Source organism: Tarenaya hassleriana, unplaced genomic scaffold (genome assembly GCF_000463585.1).
Source record: "Tarenaya hassleriana unplaced genomic scaffold, ASM46358v1 Cleome20, whole genome shotgun sequence".
Lineage (NCBI taxonomy): Eukaryota > Viridiplantae > Streptophyta > Magnoliopsida > Brassicales > Cleomaceae > Tarenaya > Tarenaya hassleriana.
In genome coordinates this window covers 1,931,824-1,948,704 of record NW_010965373.1, presented here as the reverse complement: position 1 = coordinate 1,948,704, position 16,881 = coordinate 1,931,824, and the positions used below count along the sequence as shown (strand labels likewise).

Sequence of the window (16,881 nt, the reverse complement as noted above, 5' to 3'; positions counted from 1 at the left end):
GGAACTTGAGGGGAGACTTCAAGCTTCTGCAATCGGTAAAAGGACGAAGAAAACTACGTGCTGTTTGTTTTGCTTGTTTTTTTAAAAGTAAAGCAAAGAATGCTTGCCGGTTTTGTTTCTAATACCAAAACAGCTTGTCGTTTCTTCAATCCACAGGTTAGTGCTATCCAATCCAACACACCTGCATTTTTCAATTTCTATGCTTTACATTAAAATCCAAATCTTTCTAAGAACAAAATTTTAAAAAGCGAAAAAAAATTCAAATTATTTGTAATGGGAGAATACATTCTGAGGACCCTAACGTTGGTCAACACACCCTTTGTAGCAGTTACTTGAGACTGATTGACCAAAACGGAAAGACGTTCTTTAGTGCTACACCGACACGGCGTGAAGTTTAAAGCTGCAAAGACATTTCGAAATCAAGCTCAGTTAAAACGGCGTGAAGTTCGAAGCTACGTTTCCCATAGCCCTTCTGCTCGGAGACGACGGAGAGAGTGATTCTTCCTGCGAATCTTCCTCTCCATTTTCTCGGTAACCAATCAAGCCTCCACGCAGAGAAATTATCAAATTCCGAAGCTTCTTCGCAGATTATCAATTTGATCGACGAGGAATTCTAAAGATCGAGACCGGTGAAACCCTAAGATGTGTCTCTAGTGGAAGGAAAAAAAGAAAGAAAAACAATGGGGAAACATTCCCCGAGTGTCTGGATCACAATGCAGAAGAAGAGATGGCCACTGATGATTCTGTTGTTCTTGTCGGTAACAACAGCAGGTGTGATTCTTGTGAGATCTACGTTCGATTCATGCGGCGCTGTTGGTAAGACGAGCAGCCGATTCGCGGCGGCAGAGGAGGGAGATAGCAGCGGCGCGAAGATCCGACCCGTTCCACCGCCGCTGAACCCCCTCGGTTTCATGAAATCGAAGCTCGTTTTGCTTGTCTCTCACGAGCTCTCGCTCTCAGGTGCCGATTCATGGTCCATGTTCATCTGGGTTTTTTGCTTTGGCTCCGGGAAACTCATATTTTTTTAGGTGATTTGATTGATTCTGTGTGATATCAGGTGGACCGTTGTTGTTGATGGAATTGGCGTTTTTGTTGAGAGGTGTCGGAGCTGAAGTTGTTTGGATCACTAACCAGAAACCACTTGAAGCAGATGGAGTGATCTATAGTTTAGAACACAAAATGTTGGATCGAGGAGTGCAGGTTCGAACATCAAATCTTTGTTTGGTTCATTCATATATGATGGGTGTTTAGGGCAAATTTAAAAGGATTTTTACCACATTACTGTTGCATTATCGATTTTGGGAGGCTTAATTCAGCATCTGATCCTTGCTTGTGGGTAGCATCCGCATTACATGTATGAAATTCTGGTTTAGATGAAGCTACTGATCTGATTTTTGGTCGAGTGTACACTTGTTCGAGTATGAGATTATGTGCTTTCGGTTAGTGGAAGACAGACATCATAGTAGAATTAGCTTTCGTTGTGTTTCTCATTGTCCCATATGCAGCTTTGAGAGTCTGCTTCTAAAATGTGTGGATGTTTTCCTGAAATTTATGAATAAGGGTTCAAAAGCAGTATAATTCATTATGGATTGACTTCCATAGTTGCTGTTTGTTCTTGTCGTAAGTTGTTACTGGTCGATCTTTTGGCTGTATATGGAAACCGGCATTCATTCTGCTGATATCATTTGCCTTTTGACATTTCGATGTAAATTCCTTGAATTTCTGCCAGGTCCTCTCAGCAAAGGGTCAGAAAGCCATAGATGCAGCTCTCAAGGCTGATTTGATTGTTCTGAATACCGCCGTCGCTGGGAAATGGCTCGATGCTGTTCTCAAGGATAAAGTTCATAAAGTTCTTCCTAAGATTCTCTGGTGGATTCACGAGATGAGAGGACATTATTTCAATTCAGATCTGGTTAAACACCTCCCGTACGTGGCAGGTGCCATGATAGACTCTCATGCAACAGCTGAATACTGGAAGAACAGGACGCAAGCTCGTCTCGGGTTCGTTTTCTCTGAACTGCCTCCTACTTCATGCATTGTTTTCTTATGTTTCGTTTCTCGGTGTTGGAAGCTTAACAGTGTACTCTTGAATGTGTCACGAGACAGGATTAAAATGCCAAAAACATATGTGGTGCACTTGGGAAATAGCAAGGAATTGATGGAAGTAGCTGAAGATAGTGTTGCCAAAAGAGTTCTCCGTGAGCATGTCCGAGAATCTCTGGGAGTACGGAACGAAGACATACTATTTGCCGTTATAAATAGTATGTCTTCTTTCTTTTACATTCTTTCCCCATCAGCATCATTCAGTTTCTTGGACAACAACACCATTGAAAGACAGAGTATCTTTGTTCGAATATGTTTTCTTTACGACTGCAGGTGTGTCGCGTGGAAAGGGACAGGACCTTTTTCTCCGGGCTTTCCACGAAAGCCTTCAAATAATCAAAGAGAAGAAACTTCAAGTGCCCACGATGCACGCAGTAATAGTAGGAAGCGACATGACCGCCCAGACAAAGTTCGAGACAGAACTGCGTAACTTTGTCCAAGAGAAGAAACTTCAGAACCATGTCCACTTTGTCAACAAAACCCTAACGGTAGCTCCCTATCTAGCAGCCATTGACGTTCTCATCCAGAACTCCCAAGCCAGAGGAGAATGCTTCGGGAGAATAACCATAGAAGCCATGGCATTTCAACTACCTGTACTTGGGACTGCGGCAGGAGGGACAATGGAGATTGTGGTAAATGGGACAACGGGTATTTTACACAATGTCGGGAAAGAAGGCGTAACGCCCCTCGCCAAAAACATCGTGAAGTTGGCAACGCATGTGGAGAGGCGACTAACGATGGGGAAGAAAGGGTACGAGAGGGTGAAAGAGATGTTCTTGGAACATCATATGTCGCACAGGATAGCTTCGGTCCTAAGAGAAGTGTCGGAATACGCAAAATCGCACACCCGCTGATGAAAGATCGAAACTTTTCAACTGGGTTTTCGTCGTTTCGCCAGGTTCGACTTCGATCTCTGTCTTGGTTGAATGAAACTATGTATCAATGGAGATCTGGTGGTTTGTACAATATTTATATGTAGCAAAGCAGCGTTGCTTCTTTCTCCTCCTCTCACGCTCTCAGTTTGTAGGAAATGCATTTCATGGAAAAGGAGAATGCTCTTTTATGATGGTTCCTGCAAAATAGAGTCCCCGATTAAATAGTTTCTAATTTAGAGAAATAAAGACCATGTATATATATTGAATTAATATATTTTATTTACGGTTATGCCCTTATCCAGGCTAAGAATCTACGGTTCTGCCACAAATGGGCCATTGTAATAGTCAACTCAGACGAAGACCAGTCGCTGACGCTGAACCGGCAAAATGTAACACGTGTAACAATCACAGCCGTCGAATTAATTTTCCTCCGCAATATTCTCGTGATAGTGCATATCTGAAGCCGACAAATCTCCACCGTCCGATAATCGATTCTTCTCCATCCTTCTCTCCTTCCCGAAAGCGAAAATATCTCTTCCGTCTCTCTCTCTCCCCCCCTCTCTCTGGATCTCTTTCTCTCCGTCGTCGTCGCCGGGAAGCAATGACAAGCTCCGCCGCTCCGTCGCGCAAGGTCTCTTTTTCTCTCTCCCTCGCTCTCGCAATCTATCTGATTAGGGTTTTGACTATTTGGCGATGGGAAACTGTGTAGGTTCTGAGCAAGATCGCGTGCAATCGACTTCAGAAAGAGCTCGTGGAATGGCAGATGAATCCTCCAACGGGATTCAAACACAAGGTCTCCGACAATCTCCAGAGGTAGCGGAATGTTTTTGGTTTTTCTGTAATCAGATAAGCATGCTGGTTTCGTGAATCGTAATTCTGCTTGATCGTGACCTGAAAACTTTCGGAGTGGCAGATGGGTGATTGAAGTTACCGGAGCTCCGGGAACTCTGTACGCGAACGAGACGTACCAGCTTCAGGTTGATTTTCCTGAGCACTATCCAATGGAAGCACCACAAGTGAGAATTCGAATTTCTTATGCGTATGAATTTATCTTCTGCCCATTTCAAAGTCGTAGAAGAAGTAATTTCCCAAGGAAGAGATTTTGAATGTCGAACTAGACGATGCGTACTCTGTTTCATAGGATTTAAACTGATATGCTTGAGGATTCTTCAAATTGAAATCACCTCTTAAACCATGGAAAAACGATCAAAGCATTAACAACGATGGAATTTGTTCAGATAATCTGTATACTAGTTAGTTCGGATGAATGAACAGAAGATTCTCCTTTTGCTTAGTATACTTGTGTAATAGGTTTCTTTTCTGCTTCATCTTGGGAGATCTTGATCTTTCGGGTTTGCATTTGTGAGTATTGATCATGCAGTAACCTGATTATCGACTGTTGGTTTTAGATTCATGTTTGTATTTGTAATTGTTTCCATTGTGATGCTTATTGTGCAGGTGATTTTTGTTCCTCCAGCTCCTTTGCATCCTCACATTTACAGCAACGGCCATATTTGTTTAGGTAATTATGCATCCTCTGTTTCATGATAGTCTCTCTTCTTTTTTTTTGCATCATCGTCTACTTTTCTTTATTCTTTAGGCTGCAATTCATTGCGTTAGCAAGCCCATGACACGATTCTTGTTTGCCTGTGTGTGGTTTGTGCATGCAAATCCGTGAGTACATTTCTGAGCTGCCTTTTACATGCCCTTTTCTGAAATTCGGCATGAGATGTCAATCGTTTCCTATCAAAGCATCTGGCGTATTGTTGAATCTGGGTTTAGTGTCATAGTTATCCGGGTTTCCTTACTTTTAAAATACTGGATAAGAACCCAAGTCAGAGTTGCTTCAATTATTAGTTAATCTTGTTCTTGTTCAAGGGCAAGAATCTGTAACAGTGTTGCATGTTTCAATTAGAGCTTCTCTTCCACCTCGTTTAGCAAAAGTTTTAACTTTTTAAACCACACAACGGATGTTTTATATTGCAGTTTATGTCTTGGTGAGAATTTTCATCAATGCAGAGGTGAAAAAATGTTTGGTTTTGTGGCATGCATTCAAATGAAATCGAAAGTTATCTTTTTATATTGCATTATTCGTGCAGATATTTTGTATGATTCGTGGTCTCCAGCCATGACCGTAAGTTCAATCTGCATCAGCATTCTCTCCATGTTGTCAAGCTCGACCGCTAAGGTAAGTCCTCTGTTCCCGACCTTATGTTCCGAAACCTTTCCTTCTCTTCCTGCTTAGGTCATATGCTCGTATTTGATTTCACCACAGCAACGCCCGGCCGATAACGATAGATACGTGAAGAACTGTAAAAACGGAAGATCCCCGAAGGAGACGAGATGGTGGTTCCATGACGATAAAGTCTAACGTCGGCCATCACTCTTTGTAATCCAATCCACTGTATCATATTCCATCCGGTCTTGAGGTTTGTCTAATTCAATCCAAAGAAAAATTTATGTATCTGCAAAGTTTGAGGATTAACCCTTCTCCTTTCTGGATCCGTGGTGTAAAATACCGCAAATGACACCGATCAATCTGACTGATTTGCACAACGAAACCCCTTTCGAGTGTTCTTAGGGGGCGACGGTTGTGGTTTCCGGCAGTTGTGGACGATTGAAAAATCGACTGATCATTTGATAAAACACCATTTTTTTTAAAAATCAATTTTAATAATAAAATTACCTTTTAATTTTAAAAAATTAAATTGATTAACTTTCTAATTTAAAATTTTATTTTATAAATTTAATAAATAATTTTTTTATCAAATGATAATAAAAATTAATTATAATTGTTTTAAAAAATCTATTAAAAACATATATTTTTTTTTAATAATTTACATCAAATCGCAATCGTAGTAAATCATCCGATTTTAATCGTAATTATCTGCAATCTCTACGACAAACCGTCAACCCCGTTTGCAATTGTCAAAAATACATTGAAAATACCGATATTTTCAATTGCAATTGCAGCGGTATGATTATTTTATTAAACTCTAAAACCTTCTACTTCCAACTTCCAACTGCCAAAAATATATTTTACCTAATCTTTCTGACTTTTCTACTAGTTGGGGTGGAAATTGTGGGTATTCGAATATCGAATAATCAGTCTACAATGAGATTATGGAGAAACTAGAGTAAAGCTTCGAATACAATGTCAGCGCTTTTCATCTAGGAAACCGTTATTTCTATCTTCTTCGGGATATGGACTAACTTATAAAACCCGACAAACCTTATTCCTCATCTGCATATGCAGCGGCGACAGCGACATGTTTAGCTACAGTTGTCTGGAGCTCCTCCTTCCTCCCGCCCACGGGCTTGTCCACTACTTTTCCATCCTTTATGAACACAAAGGTCGGCATGCATTGCCACCACTTCAAACTCCCGAGCCACGCTCTGTTGGCAAATCCGCGATACCCTTATGTCGACAAGTAACATAATATGAGTTGAATGGGCGAGATGTATGTACAAGAAGAGTTCTATCACGATCTGGACGATCGCCATTATGTTAGAAAACGTCAATTACCATATCTGCCTGTTTACCATAAGAGACATTCACGTTCACAATGCATGCTGCATGAATTATCCATCAAAAATCCATTACGAAAACCTGGAAACCCATTCAGAATTTCAAGTTTTTTCGAGGAAAAGGGATGAAAAATGGCAGAACCTAACCAAAAAAAAAATACAGAATTGCTTCGCTGAAATCCAGAGATCTTCCCGCAGGAAACAAGGAAAAAAACCCTAAATCAAAGGGGGGGGGGGAACCCCAAGACGCACGAAACGCATGAACAACGAAACCCTAATTATCAAACTGACACAGAACATAGAATGTACGACAATGCCAATGGATCGAAGAAACAAAGACACCCACCAATTTGTTGGATTCCATGGCCTTGCTGAGATGTTCAGTCCAGACATCGATCGCGTCTTCCGCCGCCATTTTCGTCTTGCTTCGAATCTGTGCAAAAACCAAAAAACTCTGATCTCTCTTGATTAAAAAAGAGAGAGATTTATGGACGAAGAATATCTGTCATTAAACTAAACCTAATTAAAGTGATTTCTAATGCAAATAGTTAAACTATACTATTTTTAATTAAATTAAAACAAACAATTGTAACTAAATATAATAATTATATATATAAAAAATCTCAATACTTAATTAGTTTATAAATTATGTATAGATACCCTGAACACATATCGAATATACTATAAATCTTCCGAGAATATATACGATCCTCATGCTTTTATTTCTTAAACCCGCAAAAACGTTCTTCCATTTGAAACCACCCTTGTGATTTGCTTCAACCGTAAGATTTTATTTAATTCCCTCTTGTCTAAATAACAAAAAAAATCAATAAATAACTCATTATGTATGTATATTACATTATTTTTCGACAAACATATATTATTTTTAAAATATTCTTTTTAGTAATCCAATCACATTATTGTTTTGGTAAAATATGGCAATAGTAGTATGCATTCAAACTTGGAAAAAGTGGGAGTAATTTCGATTCAAATTAATTTAATGATTAAATTTAATAAAAGTATGAAATCGAATTAAGTACTATTCGGTTCTATTTGTATTTCTGATATTTAAACCTAAATAACCAAACTCTAAGTCAATCTTGGTACAATCCAATCCACCCCTCGCACCTTTCATTTATTATCCACAAAATCATCCCTTCCCATAGATTCTCCCTTCGCTTTCTTCGCATAAAATCTGCCAAAAAATGAATATCCAATTGGAAAGAGGTTTAAAATAATTTAGTTTATTTATTTTTATTCAAATAAATAAGGAATTAAAATTTTATCGATTTTTCAGTCTCTCGTGGCTTCGGATTTCCCCTGCAATGGCGCTGCTTCATACAGTCTCTTCGCCTTCTTCTTCGTCGTCTCTCACTCCGACTTCTTCCTTTAAAACCTTCTTCAATCCTGGATCTGTTCCTCTGCCGTCTCCGTTGCTGTTGCCGTTGATTCGTCAGAGTTTCAGCCGCCGGCGATGCAAACTCGCTTCCTTCCGGTGCTCGTCGTCGTCGTTCTCCGAGAAGCACCACAACGCGAATCCGGCTAAGTCCGATGACGTCACCGAGCTTCCTCTCTTCCCTCTCCCACTCGTTCTCTTCCCTGGCGCGATCCTCCCGCTCCAGATCTTCGAATTCCGGTATCGAATCATGATGCACACCCTCCTACAGACCGATCTCCGGTTCGGCGTCGTCTACTCCGACGCCGTATCCGGATCCGCCGCCGAGGTCGGTTGTGTCGGCGAGGTCGTCAAGCACGAGCGGCTGGTGGACGACCGATTCTTCCTCATCTGCAAGGGTCAGGAGCGGTTCCGTGTTACAAATCTCGTCCGCACGAAACCCTACCTCATCGCGGAGGTGACGTGGCTCGAGGACCGGCCATCGGGGGAGGAGAATCTGGAATCCCTGTCGAACGAGGTGGAGGTTCTGATGAAGGAGGTGATTCGATTGTCGAACAGATTGAATGGAAAACCGGAGAAGGAGGTGCAGGATTTGAGGAGGAACCAGTTCCCGACGCCGTTCTCGTTCTTCGTCGGGAGCACGTTCGAAGGAGCCCCAAGGGAGCAACAGGCATTGCTGGAGCTCGAGGACACGGCGGCGAGGTTGAAGAGGGAGAGGGAGACGTTGAGGAATACGCTCAATTACTTGACCGCTGCTTCTGCAGTGAAGGATGTCTTCCCATCGTCTTAGCACTTATTCGGTATATAGAATTTCTGTTTGCTATTTTCTACGTTATTTGAGTAATTGAATACACAAAATTTTATAAAACTGTATAAAGTTTGTAAGATGGAATCATTGTAGATTACAGTAGTTTTTGGTGATATTAGATGTTGGGTATTGGATAGGATTGTGGATCAAAGGATCATGGAAAAGGGTTGCTTTCTTTTGATGTTCTTGATAGAACCATAATTCTCTGCTTCTTGAGATGGCATTTCAATTAGAGAATTGAAAAATGCAATCTCGAGTAATTGATCTAATAGGGATTTACTTGATTGCTTTAAGATTATGCGAAAGATTGCTTACTTTAAGGTTCTTGATATCAGATTATTAGAACTGGAACATGTGGTCACTATTCTTGATTGTTTCATCTTTGTACAAGATCATATGTTGTATTTACATGGCGCATCATCTTGGATTATTGGCATTCTAATGGATAGGGATAAGATCGAAGCAGTTGTTTGGGAATTGAATGTTTGGGGTCGGTAGGGTATGATAGAGTTTGGATCGTTGGATTGGCCTTGTGTCGTTGGATTGGCCTTGTGTCGTTGTGATCATAAATACGGGAAAGATTAGTCTCGATATTGTACTACTTTTGTGGCATTCTTACTGCTTCTTGATCGGAGCTTCATCTACCATATGACAGTTCGAGTTTAAGAGCGTGAATCTATCAGTCTAATTTCATTCAAGCAACGTGTGATACTTCCGGCCAAACGTCGGGGGGCATTACCCTTAACTACGGGTGGACACGGCTCGGCTACTCGATTTTTTGTGTCCGACCTCGGTCTCTCTCTCCTGGAGTGTCTCAGTTGGATTACCCGGTTTTGACATTGAGGGTCGGGTCTCCAAGTTTCGGATCTGGGAGGCCTGCCATAAGGGTTCACAAATCTGTGGACTACCCGATGGTCGGGGAACTGCGAGAGACTGGTGTGGAAATGAGACGAAAATAAGGCGAAACTAATCCGGCCCAGAGGGATCCTATCTCTGAACCCTATTATTCGGACCTAAACCCCAGTTTCCAATTGTCTTTACACCCGATCCGATTCCCAAAATTCATGTCTATTTTTCTGTCCAACCCTAATTTGAAGTTCTCACTGTCGAGGGTTGTGTCTCGAATCCTCGAGTTGAGGTGTACCAGACACCCGGTTGTATAAAAGGATTTCATATGGTTAGTTAGTAGTTACTTAAGATGGCTGATCCACTCAAAAAATTTCGGAAGATTCTCGAATCCTTCAGGTTCAATAGATCCGATTTCTTGTGTAATCTATAACTGTTTATGCGATATTTGTAGAGTTTGAATTCTACTTCTCGCGGATAATAATAGGCTAATGTAAGATCTCATATCATATTATTTAAATTAGTGGCTGTCGCTAATGGAAATAACGCAGAAGGACAGATAGATAGAGAGTCAAAACCAAAGTCCCAACGGTCGTCTCAACCACACGACAAGAAGCTTCATTGAGTGGGCTACGTCCTCTTTAATGGCCACTTGTTCCCTTTTCCATCTATCACACACACACATATATATATATATATATATATATATATATATATATATATTTATAAACGGGTATATCCACACAAATTATATTAATTGATAATCTTAGTGTGTATAAATATCATAACCCCACTAATCATTATCCAAAAATAAATCCATTTGCGTGTACGCGGTTTTCAAGTCTTCGCCGTCAAACCCGACCTTCGATTTCCTTCACCTTATATAAACACATCCTCCTTTGATTTTCCATCAACATCATCCGTTCACACATCACGCATATTCATCACAGAGACATATAATAGAATCCAAGAGATTTGTGAATCCAGAAAGAAGTTGAATCTTTCTCTGTCTCTAAAGCTTTCCGACATCAGTTCCAAGCTCTCAGGAACATGGCGCAGAACCAATCTCCTACCCAGTCCAAGCAAGGTATACATAGAAATAGATTCTATCAACTGGTTCATGTTTGGACTCTGTTATTTGCTTGATTTCAGAATGTATAATTCAATGAACAGAGAATCTGGGTCTCTGAAATTTTCAGTTTTACAACGGAAATACGTGTTCTTGATCTCATCTGATGAACAAGTTTTGATCTTTGCATCTCTCTTGGTGCAGAGCGATTCGTGGAGATACCCTTGAACATCGAACAAGGCTCAAGAACAATGGCGAACCAGAGGAAGAAGAACCAGTGGGCTACAATCATTATATGCATCGCCTTCGTCATCATTGGTCAGTCCATCGCAAGAATCCTCGAGAACTTCTACTACGAAGAGACTCACCGTCTCGACTACGACGACCGGCGTCAATACGACGGCGCGTGGACTCAATCGCTGCTTCAGAGCGTGGGGTTCCCCCTCCTCATCCTCCCTTTCCTCCTCTTCCCTTCCAAGAAACAGAGCAACCCTCCTCCCATTACTAGTGATCGATCCTCCGTGAAATACCTCGCCATTATATATCCTTGCATCGGTATAACAATGGCGGCTCATGGAAGACTCACAACCACTGCAAAGCTCAACATACCCTTTGGAATCTTCACTCTCATCTACACCACCCAGCTCTTATTCACCTCCGTTTTCTCAAGAATCTTCAACAAAACCAGATTCAACCGATGGATCATCATCTCTCTCGCCTTCTCCATTGCCACCGGAGCTCTCACCCTCTCCTCCTCCTTCGGCGGCGAACCAGACGAAGCAGAGGAGAATTGGGGAAAGGGTTCGTGGTCGGCGTTGTCCGCCGCCGCTATCTTCTCCCTCTTGCTCTGCAACGTACAGAACACTTTCGATTCAGTGATCTCGAAAAGGGAAGAAGCCAAAAACAGGAAACCCAGCTTCGCCGTAGTGATGGAGATGCTGATACTCGCTTCCCTCGTCGCCTCAGTCATGTCCGCGGCGGCTCTGCTGATCTCCGGCGAGCACCACGATCTGAGGAGAGAGATGGAGGGTTTCTCCAAGGGAAAAGGTTCGTACGTGTTGGTAATGGCGGGTCAAGCAGTGGCGTGGCAGATCTATTGGGTCGGAATCGTGGGTTTAGTGTTCGTCGTCTCTTGCGTGTTCTCGAACATCATCAGCGTCATTACATGGCCCATTGTGTCGGCTCTTGTGGTTGTCTTCTTCGATTTCATGGACGATGATTTCGACGCATTCAAAGGAGCCGCCTTTGCCGCCGCCCTTCTCAGCCTCTCCGCTTATGTCTACTGGTTGAAGAAAGAGGATAAGAAGGGTGATGACGTGGCCACGAACTAGGTTTAAAATTTTGTTTTTCTTTTAAATTTGAAAAAAAAATACGCTAATTTACTTTGTTTTTATTTCATGTTCTCATTGTTTGTGTATTGTAGAAATGTATATTCCTTTGTTCAGTATTTAATTTGTTTGGTATTTATATGAAGATAAATGTGAAAATGAGTTCGTGTGAAGATTTGTATTTATTAAAAATAATTTTTTAGACAATTTTCAACATATTGGATTTAAAGATTAATTTATTTAATTTTAAAAGTATATTCAATATACATCTATATCGCATTGCATTTAAGTATAAGTAGATCTTGTTTCTTTTTATAAGGGCTAAAATATTTTATCCATTCGATTCAATTTTTTTATAACCAAATTTTATTTAATATTCATGGCCTTCAAAGGGGATGCCGTTGAAACTAAATTCATGTGGGCCCAACAACGAAAAGACTAATTTAGGCCTTAAAAAACAAGAAGGCCCAAGAATCAGACCACTAATATACGTAATTCTAAGGCTGAGAGGGTTGCTATTAATTAATATTACAAAATAAATTGAACGGGTAGTCTTGTATAAAAACAATTGCGTATAATTTTTTATAACAATTTTTTTGCTTATTTTTAATATTGTTACTGTATATAATTACTGATTCAGGTCATAATTAAATTAAGAAAAGTTATTAAAATTTAATACAGTTTAAAGTTGGTATTTTTTTTTATAGAAAAATGAACAAAACCACCAGTTTACTGTGGATTGACATGATAACAGTAAACATAAAACCTGCGATAAGGACAAAAAAGAAGCGACAGATTAAGCAAAATCAGAGGAGACGATCATTTAACTGTTAATGGGCGTATAAAAAAGTCGTATATATAATCCAATCACTAGAGATGAAAAGGTCACATGTCGTGATTCAGAAACAGTACAGTATTTAGGAAACCTCCATCTTCTTCTCTGCCACTGTTCCATGTCCTAAATCTAGCAATATATATATACACACACACAGTCACATGTATATATACACGCACATATACATATTATATGTAACATATGATATAGGTACATGCGTGTCTGTCTACGCTTAAACCTACAAGCGAGTGTCGTGACTCGCAGCAAATCTACTTACTAAAAATGATAAATAAAAGATATGGAAATATATATATATATATATATATATATATATATATATAGGATACATGTATATATACATATGCATGTGTCTCACTTAACCCTACAAGCGAGTGTTGTGACTTGTAGCAAATCTACTTTCTAAAAACGATACAAAGACATGACACAATATATATATGTGTATATATATATATATATGCTTTAAAGATCCATCAACCGATTAACCAAATGATAGTCACATCCATGCAAGTTATATTCAAATAGCTAAAAACTTATAGTTCTGCGGGGAAGTGGTTGATATAAATGTCCGTATTACTAACCATTTACATCAATGTAGGTCTCCAATGTATTCACATGTATATATATATACATGCATATAAACACACACATACATGTCCACCACACGTATGTATAACCAATTGAAATGTATGCTATAATTAAGCTAAGGATATCATTCGTATTAATGCATTAAAAAGATTGAAAGCAGCCATGGGCACTTCCTTTTCTCTTCTTACCATCTAATTATTATTTCCATTTAAAAAAAAGAAATAAAATTATTTTATTTTCTTTATACATTTTCTCAACGGGAAAGCCGGTCTAAAGATAAAATCGTATTTTTATTATAAATATATATATATATATATATATATATATATAATATTTGAAATCGTTTGTTTAATGGAACACGAAATTTAGGTGAACACTATATAGATCCGGCAAACAAACGGATAAACTGGGAAAAAGCAGCTTCGAGTTCAACACCAACCAGAAAGTAACTTAAAACTAAAACATATCTGTCGTAGACATAAGTCTACGGGCAATTTATGACAATCTACGAAATATTCATGAAAAAAAAAACGTAATTTAGCAATGGATAATACAACAATAACCACATATCCATTAATTACGCAACGGAACAAATTGATATATATATATATATGCCAACATATAAATGTAGATCGCATTTGGAAAGAGGAACATGAATAAAAATTAAATTAATTATGAAAAACACACATTTAGGAAATCCATCTTGAAATTCGAACATTAACGTGATCATCATCTAAACATACGACGGTGCATGTGAATCAGCACTAACATTCTAGCTAGGGGGAGAGATCATCACATCGCCCGAAAAATAGAAGAGACATATAACAAAAACTCAAATAATCATATTATCTCATAACAACATTCCTCACCTTATAGGATATCATAACTATTTCGACCGACGGATCAGTTATCATCATCATCGTCAAGACCTCGGAGGTGGGAAAAATGGCGTACTGGTAATAAATGCGTTAAGCGGTGCCGGGTAAAGCGACGAAGGGTCAAGCAATGAAGCGTTGTTGTTACCGGCTGTAACCCCCGTTGGAACAGCGTTTGCGGTAGCGGTTGCGGTTAAGGCCAAGAGGTTGAGGTGTTGAGAGCTGTCAGCTGCGGCTGCGTTAGGGCTTGAGCTGTAGCGGTTGTGAGAGTGATCTGGTCCCTGGTCGTAGAGAATGCCCTTGAAGACATGTCCTCCGATGTTCACAGCCGTTTGATATGCGTACTCTTCCTCCCCCTCGTCGATCGAGCTTACCCTAATGCACCGGAAAACCGCCGGAGAATTCACCTCCGGTGGAAAGTGACCAACCGCCAACCCTAGTTTCACATCAAATCAAGAAACAATGAAAAAGACCTAAGCTTTTTTTTTTGTCTGTTCTTGGTGTATTTGGTCAAAGAATGATAAGATTTTTGTATGACGAATTGAGTAAAAATCAAATCTTTAATGTTGCATTTGTGTTTCAAGAGATCAAAATTCAAACCCATTTCGTGTGTCGTCAGGTTTACTAAGGAACAGCCGATGGAAAAGAAGCGATCCAAATCAAACAGATGAAAAAAAAAAGTCGCACGCAAATGATGTTGCACTTGTCAAAAATCATTCATAATTGCATGTTTCCATGAAACAAAATCACGAAATTCATACCAACCCTTTTGATGAATTCGCCCAATTGCCGGACTCATGATGTAAAAAAGAAAACCCTTTCGATCAAAATCATAATTTCACTTACCCGAAGAACTCGCATTCACTACGCGGGTTACAGCAAGAGATCCTCCTCCTCCACTTCCGCCGCCTACAAGGTCAAGCTCTTTATCATCATCACCATCATCTCCGTTACCGCCGTCACTGCTCGGCTCTCTCAGCCGTTTGACGTTATCTCCGCGGCTGCAGCCTCCGCCTTGCTGCTGCTGCTGCTGCAAAGCGGCGAGCTGGGCCTGGCGCTCGCGGCGTTTGGCCGCCGGAACCCACGTGCTCTTCACGTGCGTCGAACACTGAAACCCTCGGCTCTTACAGCAAGTACGGCATCTCATGTGGCCACAATCTTTCTTGGCTTGGTTCCCACAGTCTTGGCAGTTCATGCCTCCTTGTCTCGTGACCGTGAACCCAGCAGAAGATCTCAATGACTCATCGGAGACAACGTTGAAGTAGAAATTCCGACAGCGATTGTTGTTGCTGTTACTGTTATTGTTACTGCTACTGCTTCCACTCGGGACCATGCCAAACGAGTAGAAGTTCGCTGGAGAAATATGCTGTTGCTGTTGATGTTGTTGTTGTTGTTCTTGGAAATATTGTGGAGGCCATATCTCAAAGCCCTTGTTGCTGTTGATGTTGTTGTTGTTGGGGTTGTAGATCTCGTCCTTGTATAGATAAAGATAGTTACTTTTGTCTTCTTGATCTTTTTCTTGATGATGATTATGATCTTGCCTGTTGTTGTTACGATCTCTCCCGCCTCCTAGATAGAAAAACCCAGCCATTTCTTCCTCCCACCACAACCCATATCACAGAGAGAGAGAGAGAGAGATTGTCTGGTCCGTGAAGGGTTTGGTGAATCTTTGGAGAAGATCTTGAATTTTTTGTGGGTTTGCGAAGGATTTATACCTTTTTTTTAATTGTTGTGACTTTGCTTGAAGTGTTGTTGCTGTTCTTGAGAGAGAGAGAGAGAGAGAGAGATTGGAGCAGATGAGAGTAATGATGGCGAGAGAATTAGGAAACTGCAAACGCCGCCATGGTTAATCTTCTGAGAGAAATTTTCTCCTTCGCCATTTAATGCAAAACAGAAAGAAAAAAAAATCAAAACTTTATGATCTCTCTCTCATCGAGGACATGAACAATTTACTTCTTCTGCTGATTTTCTTTGGAGAGAGAGAGAGAGAGGGAGGGAGTTTGAGAGAGAGAGAGTTTAAGACATTAGTACTATGAAGATCTTGGAGCTATGGGCACTTCTCTGCAGTTGTCTTCCAGTTTGAATGAATCCTAATCACATAAATATCAGACTTATTTAAATAGAAATTTAAAAAAAAATAGACTCTATTTTATAAATCTTTTAACTATAATTGAGCCAAAAAGAAATTGAAAAGATGGATAGTTGTTTTGTATTTCTTAATTATTTTTTATGTTTTTTTGTATGCACAGGCAATATATACAGTGGTGTAAGAAATAATGATAATCACAACTGTAAAATTAACATTTTTAGTGGTTAGACTTCTGTATACACTTGGAGAATCGAGTCAAATATCCACTAAAATGAAAGTTTTTAAATATTGCTCAAACCATTATCAATTGAAAATTATGACCCGTTTCTATTGTAATATGTAAATTAAATTTGTCGACGTGGATAATAATGACATTAAATTTAAATTTACAACAAAGGTAAAAAATAAAACTAGTTAAATTTGATGCACTGCCACACCGTCGATTTGAACGGTCGATGTTTTTCCACGTGGCAGAACATAAGCTTTTACTATTCGTCCCTCCCCCCCCCCCCCCCCCACCCCC

General features: G+C 39.9%; 5 protein-coding genes and 1 long non-coding RNA gene across 8 annotated transcripts; 4 read left to right on the top strand and 2 right to left on the bottom strand.

Moving 5' to 3' along the window:
- Positions 1–66: 66 nt before the first annotated feature.
- Positions 67–3,371, top strand: LOC104813813. Of its 2 annotated transcripts, XM_010541579.2 has the most exons (7): positions 67–156; positions 329–960; positions 1,058–1,200; positions 1,730–2,001; positions 2,107–2,261; positions 2,377–3,001; positions 3,281–3,371. In XM_010541579.2, the coding sequence occupies exons 2-6, from the start codon at positions 681–683 to the stop codon at positions 2,955–2,957; spliced, it is 1,431 nt and encodes a 476-aa protein (XP_010539881.1). In that variant the 5' UTR covers positions 67–156; positions 329–680; the 3' UTR covers positions 2,958–3,001; positions 3,281–3,371. The 2 variants fall into 2 exon arrangements, with proteins under 2 accessions (XP_010539881.1, XP_010539882.1); XM_010541580.1 differs by lacking the exon at positions 3,281–3,371 and having other exon boundaries at positions 2,377–3,166.
- Positions 3,372–3,522: 151 nt separating this feature from the next.
- On the top strand, positions 3,523–5,480 carry LOC104813814 (probable ubiquitin-conjugating enzyme E2 18). The gene is made up of 6 exons (XM_010541581.1): positions 3,523–3,609; positions 3,688–3,791; positions 3,892–3,994; positions 4,437–4,500; positions 5,078–5,166; positions 5,254–5,480. The coding sequence occupies exons 1-6, from the start codon at positions 3,580–3,582 to the stop codon at positions 5,347–5,349; spliced, it is 486 nt and encodes a 161-aa protein (XP_010539883.1). The 5' UTR covers positions 3,523–3,579; the 3' UTR covers positions 5,350–5,480.
- A 572-nt stretch (positions 5,481–6,052) lies between these two features.
- Positions 6,053–7,255, bottom strand: LOC104813809. 2 transcript variants are annotated; one of them, XR_771828.1, is made up of 3 exons: positions 7,167–7,255; positions 6,853–6,939; positions 6,053–6,396 (listed from the first exon to the last, which is right to left on the bottom strand). It is a non-coding gene; the product is annotated as an uncharacterized LOC104813809 (long non-coding RNA). The 2 variants fall into 2 exon arrangements; XR_771827.1 differs by lacking the exon at positions 7,167–7,255 and having other exon boundaries at positions 6,853–7,033.
- A 470-nt stretch (positions 7,256–7,725) lies between these two features.
- Positions 7,726–8,886, top strand: LOC104813810 (lon protease 2). The gene has a single exon (XM_010541572.2). The coding sequence runs from the start codon at positions 7,832–7,834 to the stop codon at positions 8,690–8,692; it is 861 nt and encodes a 286-aa protein (XP_010539874.1). The 5' UTR covers positions 7,726–7,831; the 3' UTR covers positions 8,693–8,886.
- Positions 8,887–10,367: 1,481 nt separating this feature from the next.
- Positions 10,368–12,126, top strand: LOC104813808 (probable purine permease 14). Its single transcript, XM_010541571.2, has 2 exons — positions 10,368–10,643; positions 10,830–12,126. Exons 1-2 carry the CDS (start codon positions 10,607–10,609, stop codon positions 11,954–11,956), a joined length of 1,164 nt encoding a protein of 387 aa, XP_010539873.1. The 5' UTR covers positions 10,368–10,606; the 3' UTR covers positions 11,957–12,126.
- A 1,956-nt stretch (positions 12,127–14,082) lies between these two features.
- Positions 14,083–16,320, bottom strand: LOC104813807 (protein SHI RELATED SEQUENCE 5). Its single transcript, XM_010541569.2, has 2 exons — positions 15,116–16,320; positions 14,083–14,705 (listed from the first exon to the last, which is right to left on the bottom strand). Exons 1-2 carry the CDS (start codon positions 15,858–15,860, stop codon positions 14,317–14,319), a joined length of 1,134 nt encoding a protein of 377 aa, XP_010539871.1. The 5' UTR covers positions 15,861–16,320; the 3' UTR covers positions 14,083–14,316.
- Between the last annotated feature and the right edge of the window lie 561 nt (positions 16,321–16,881).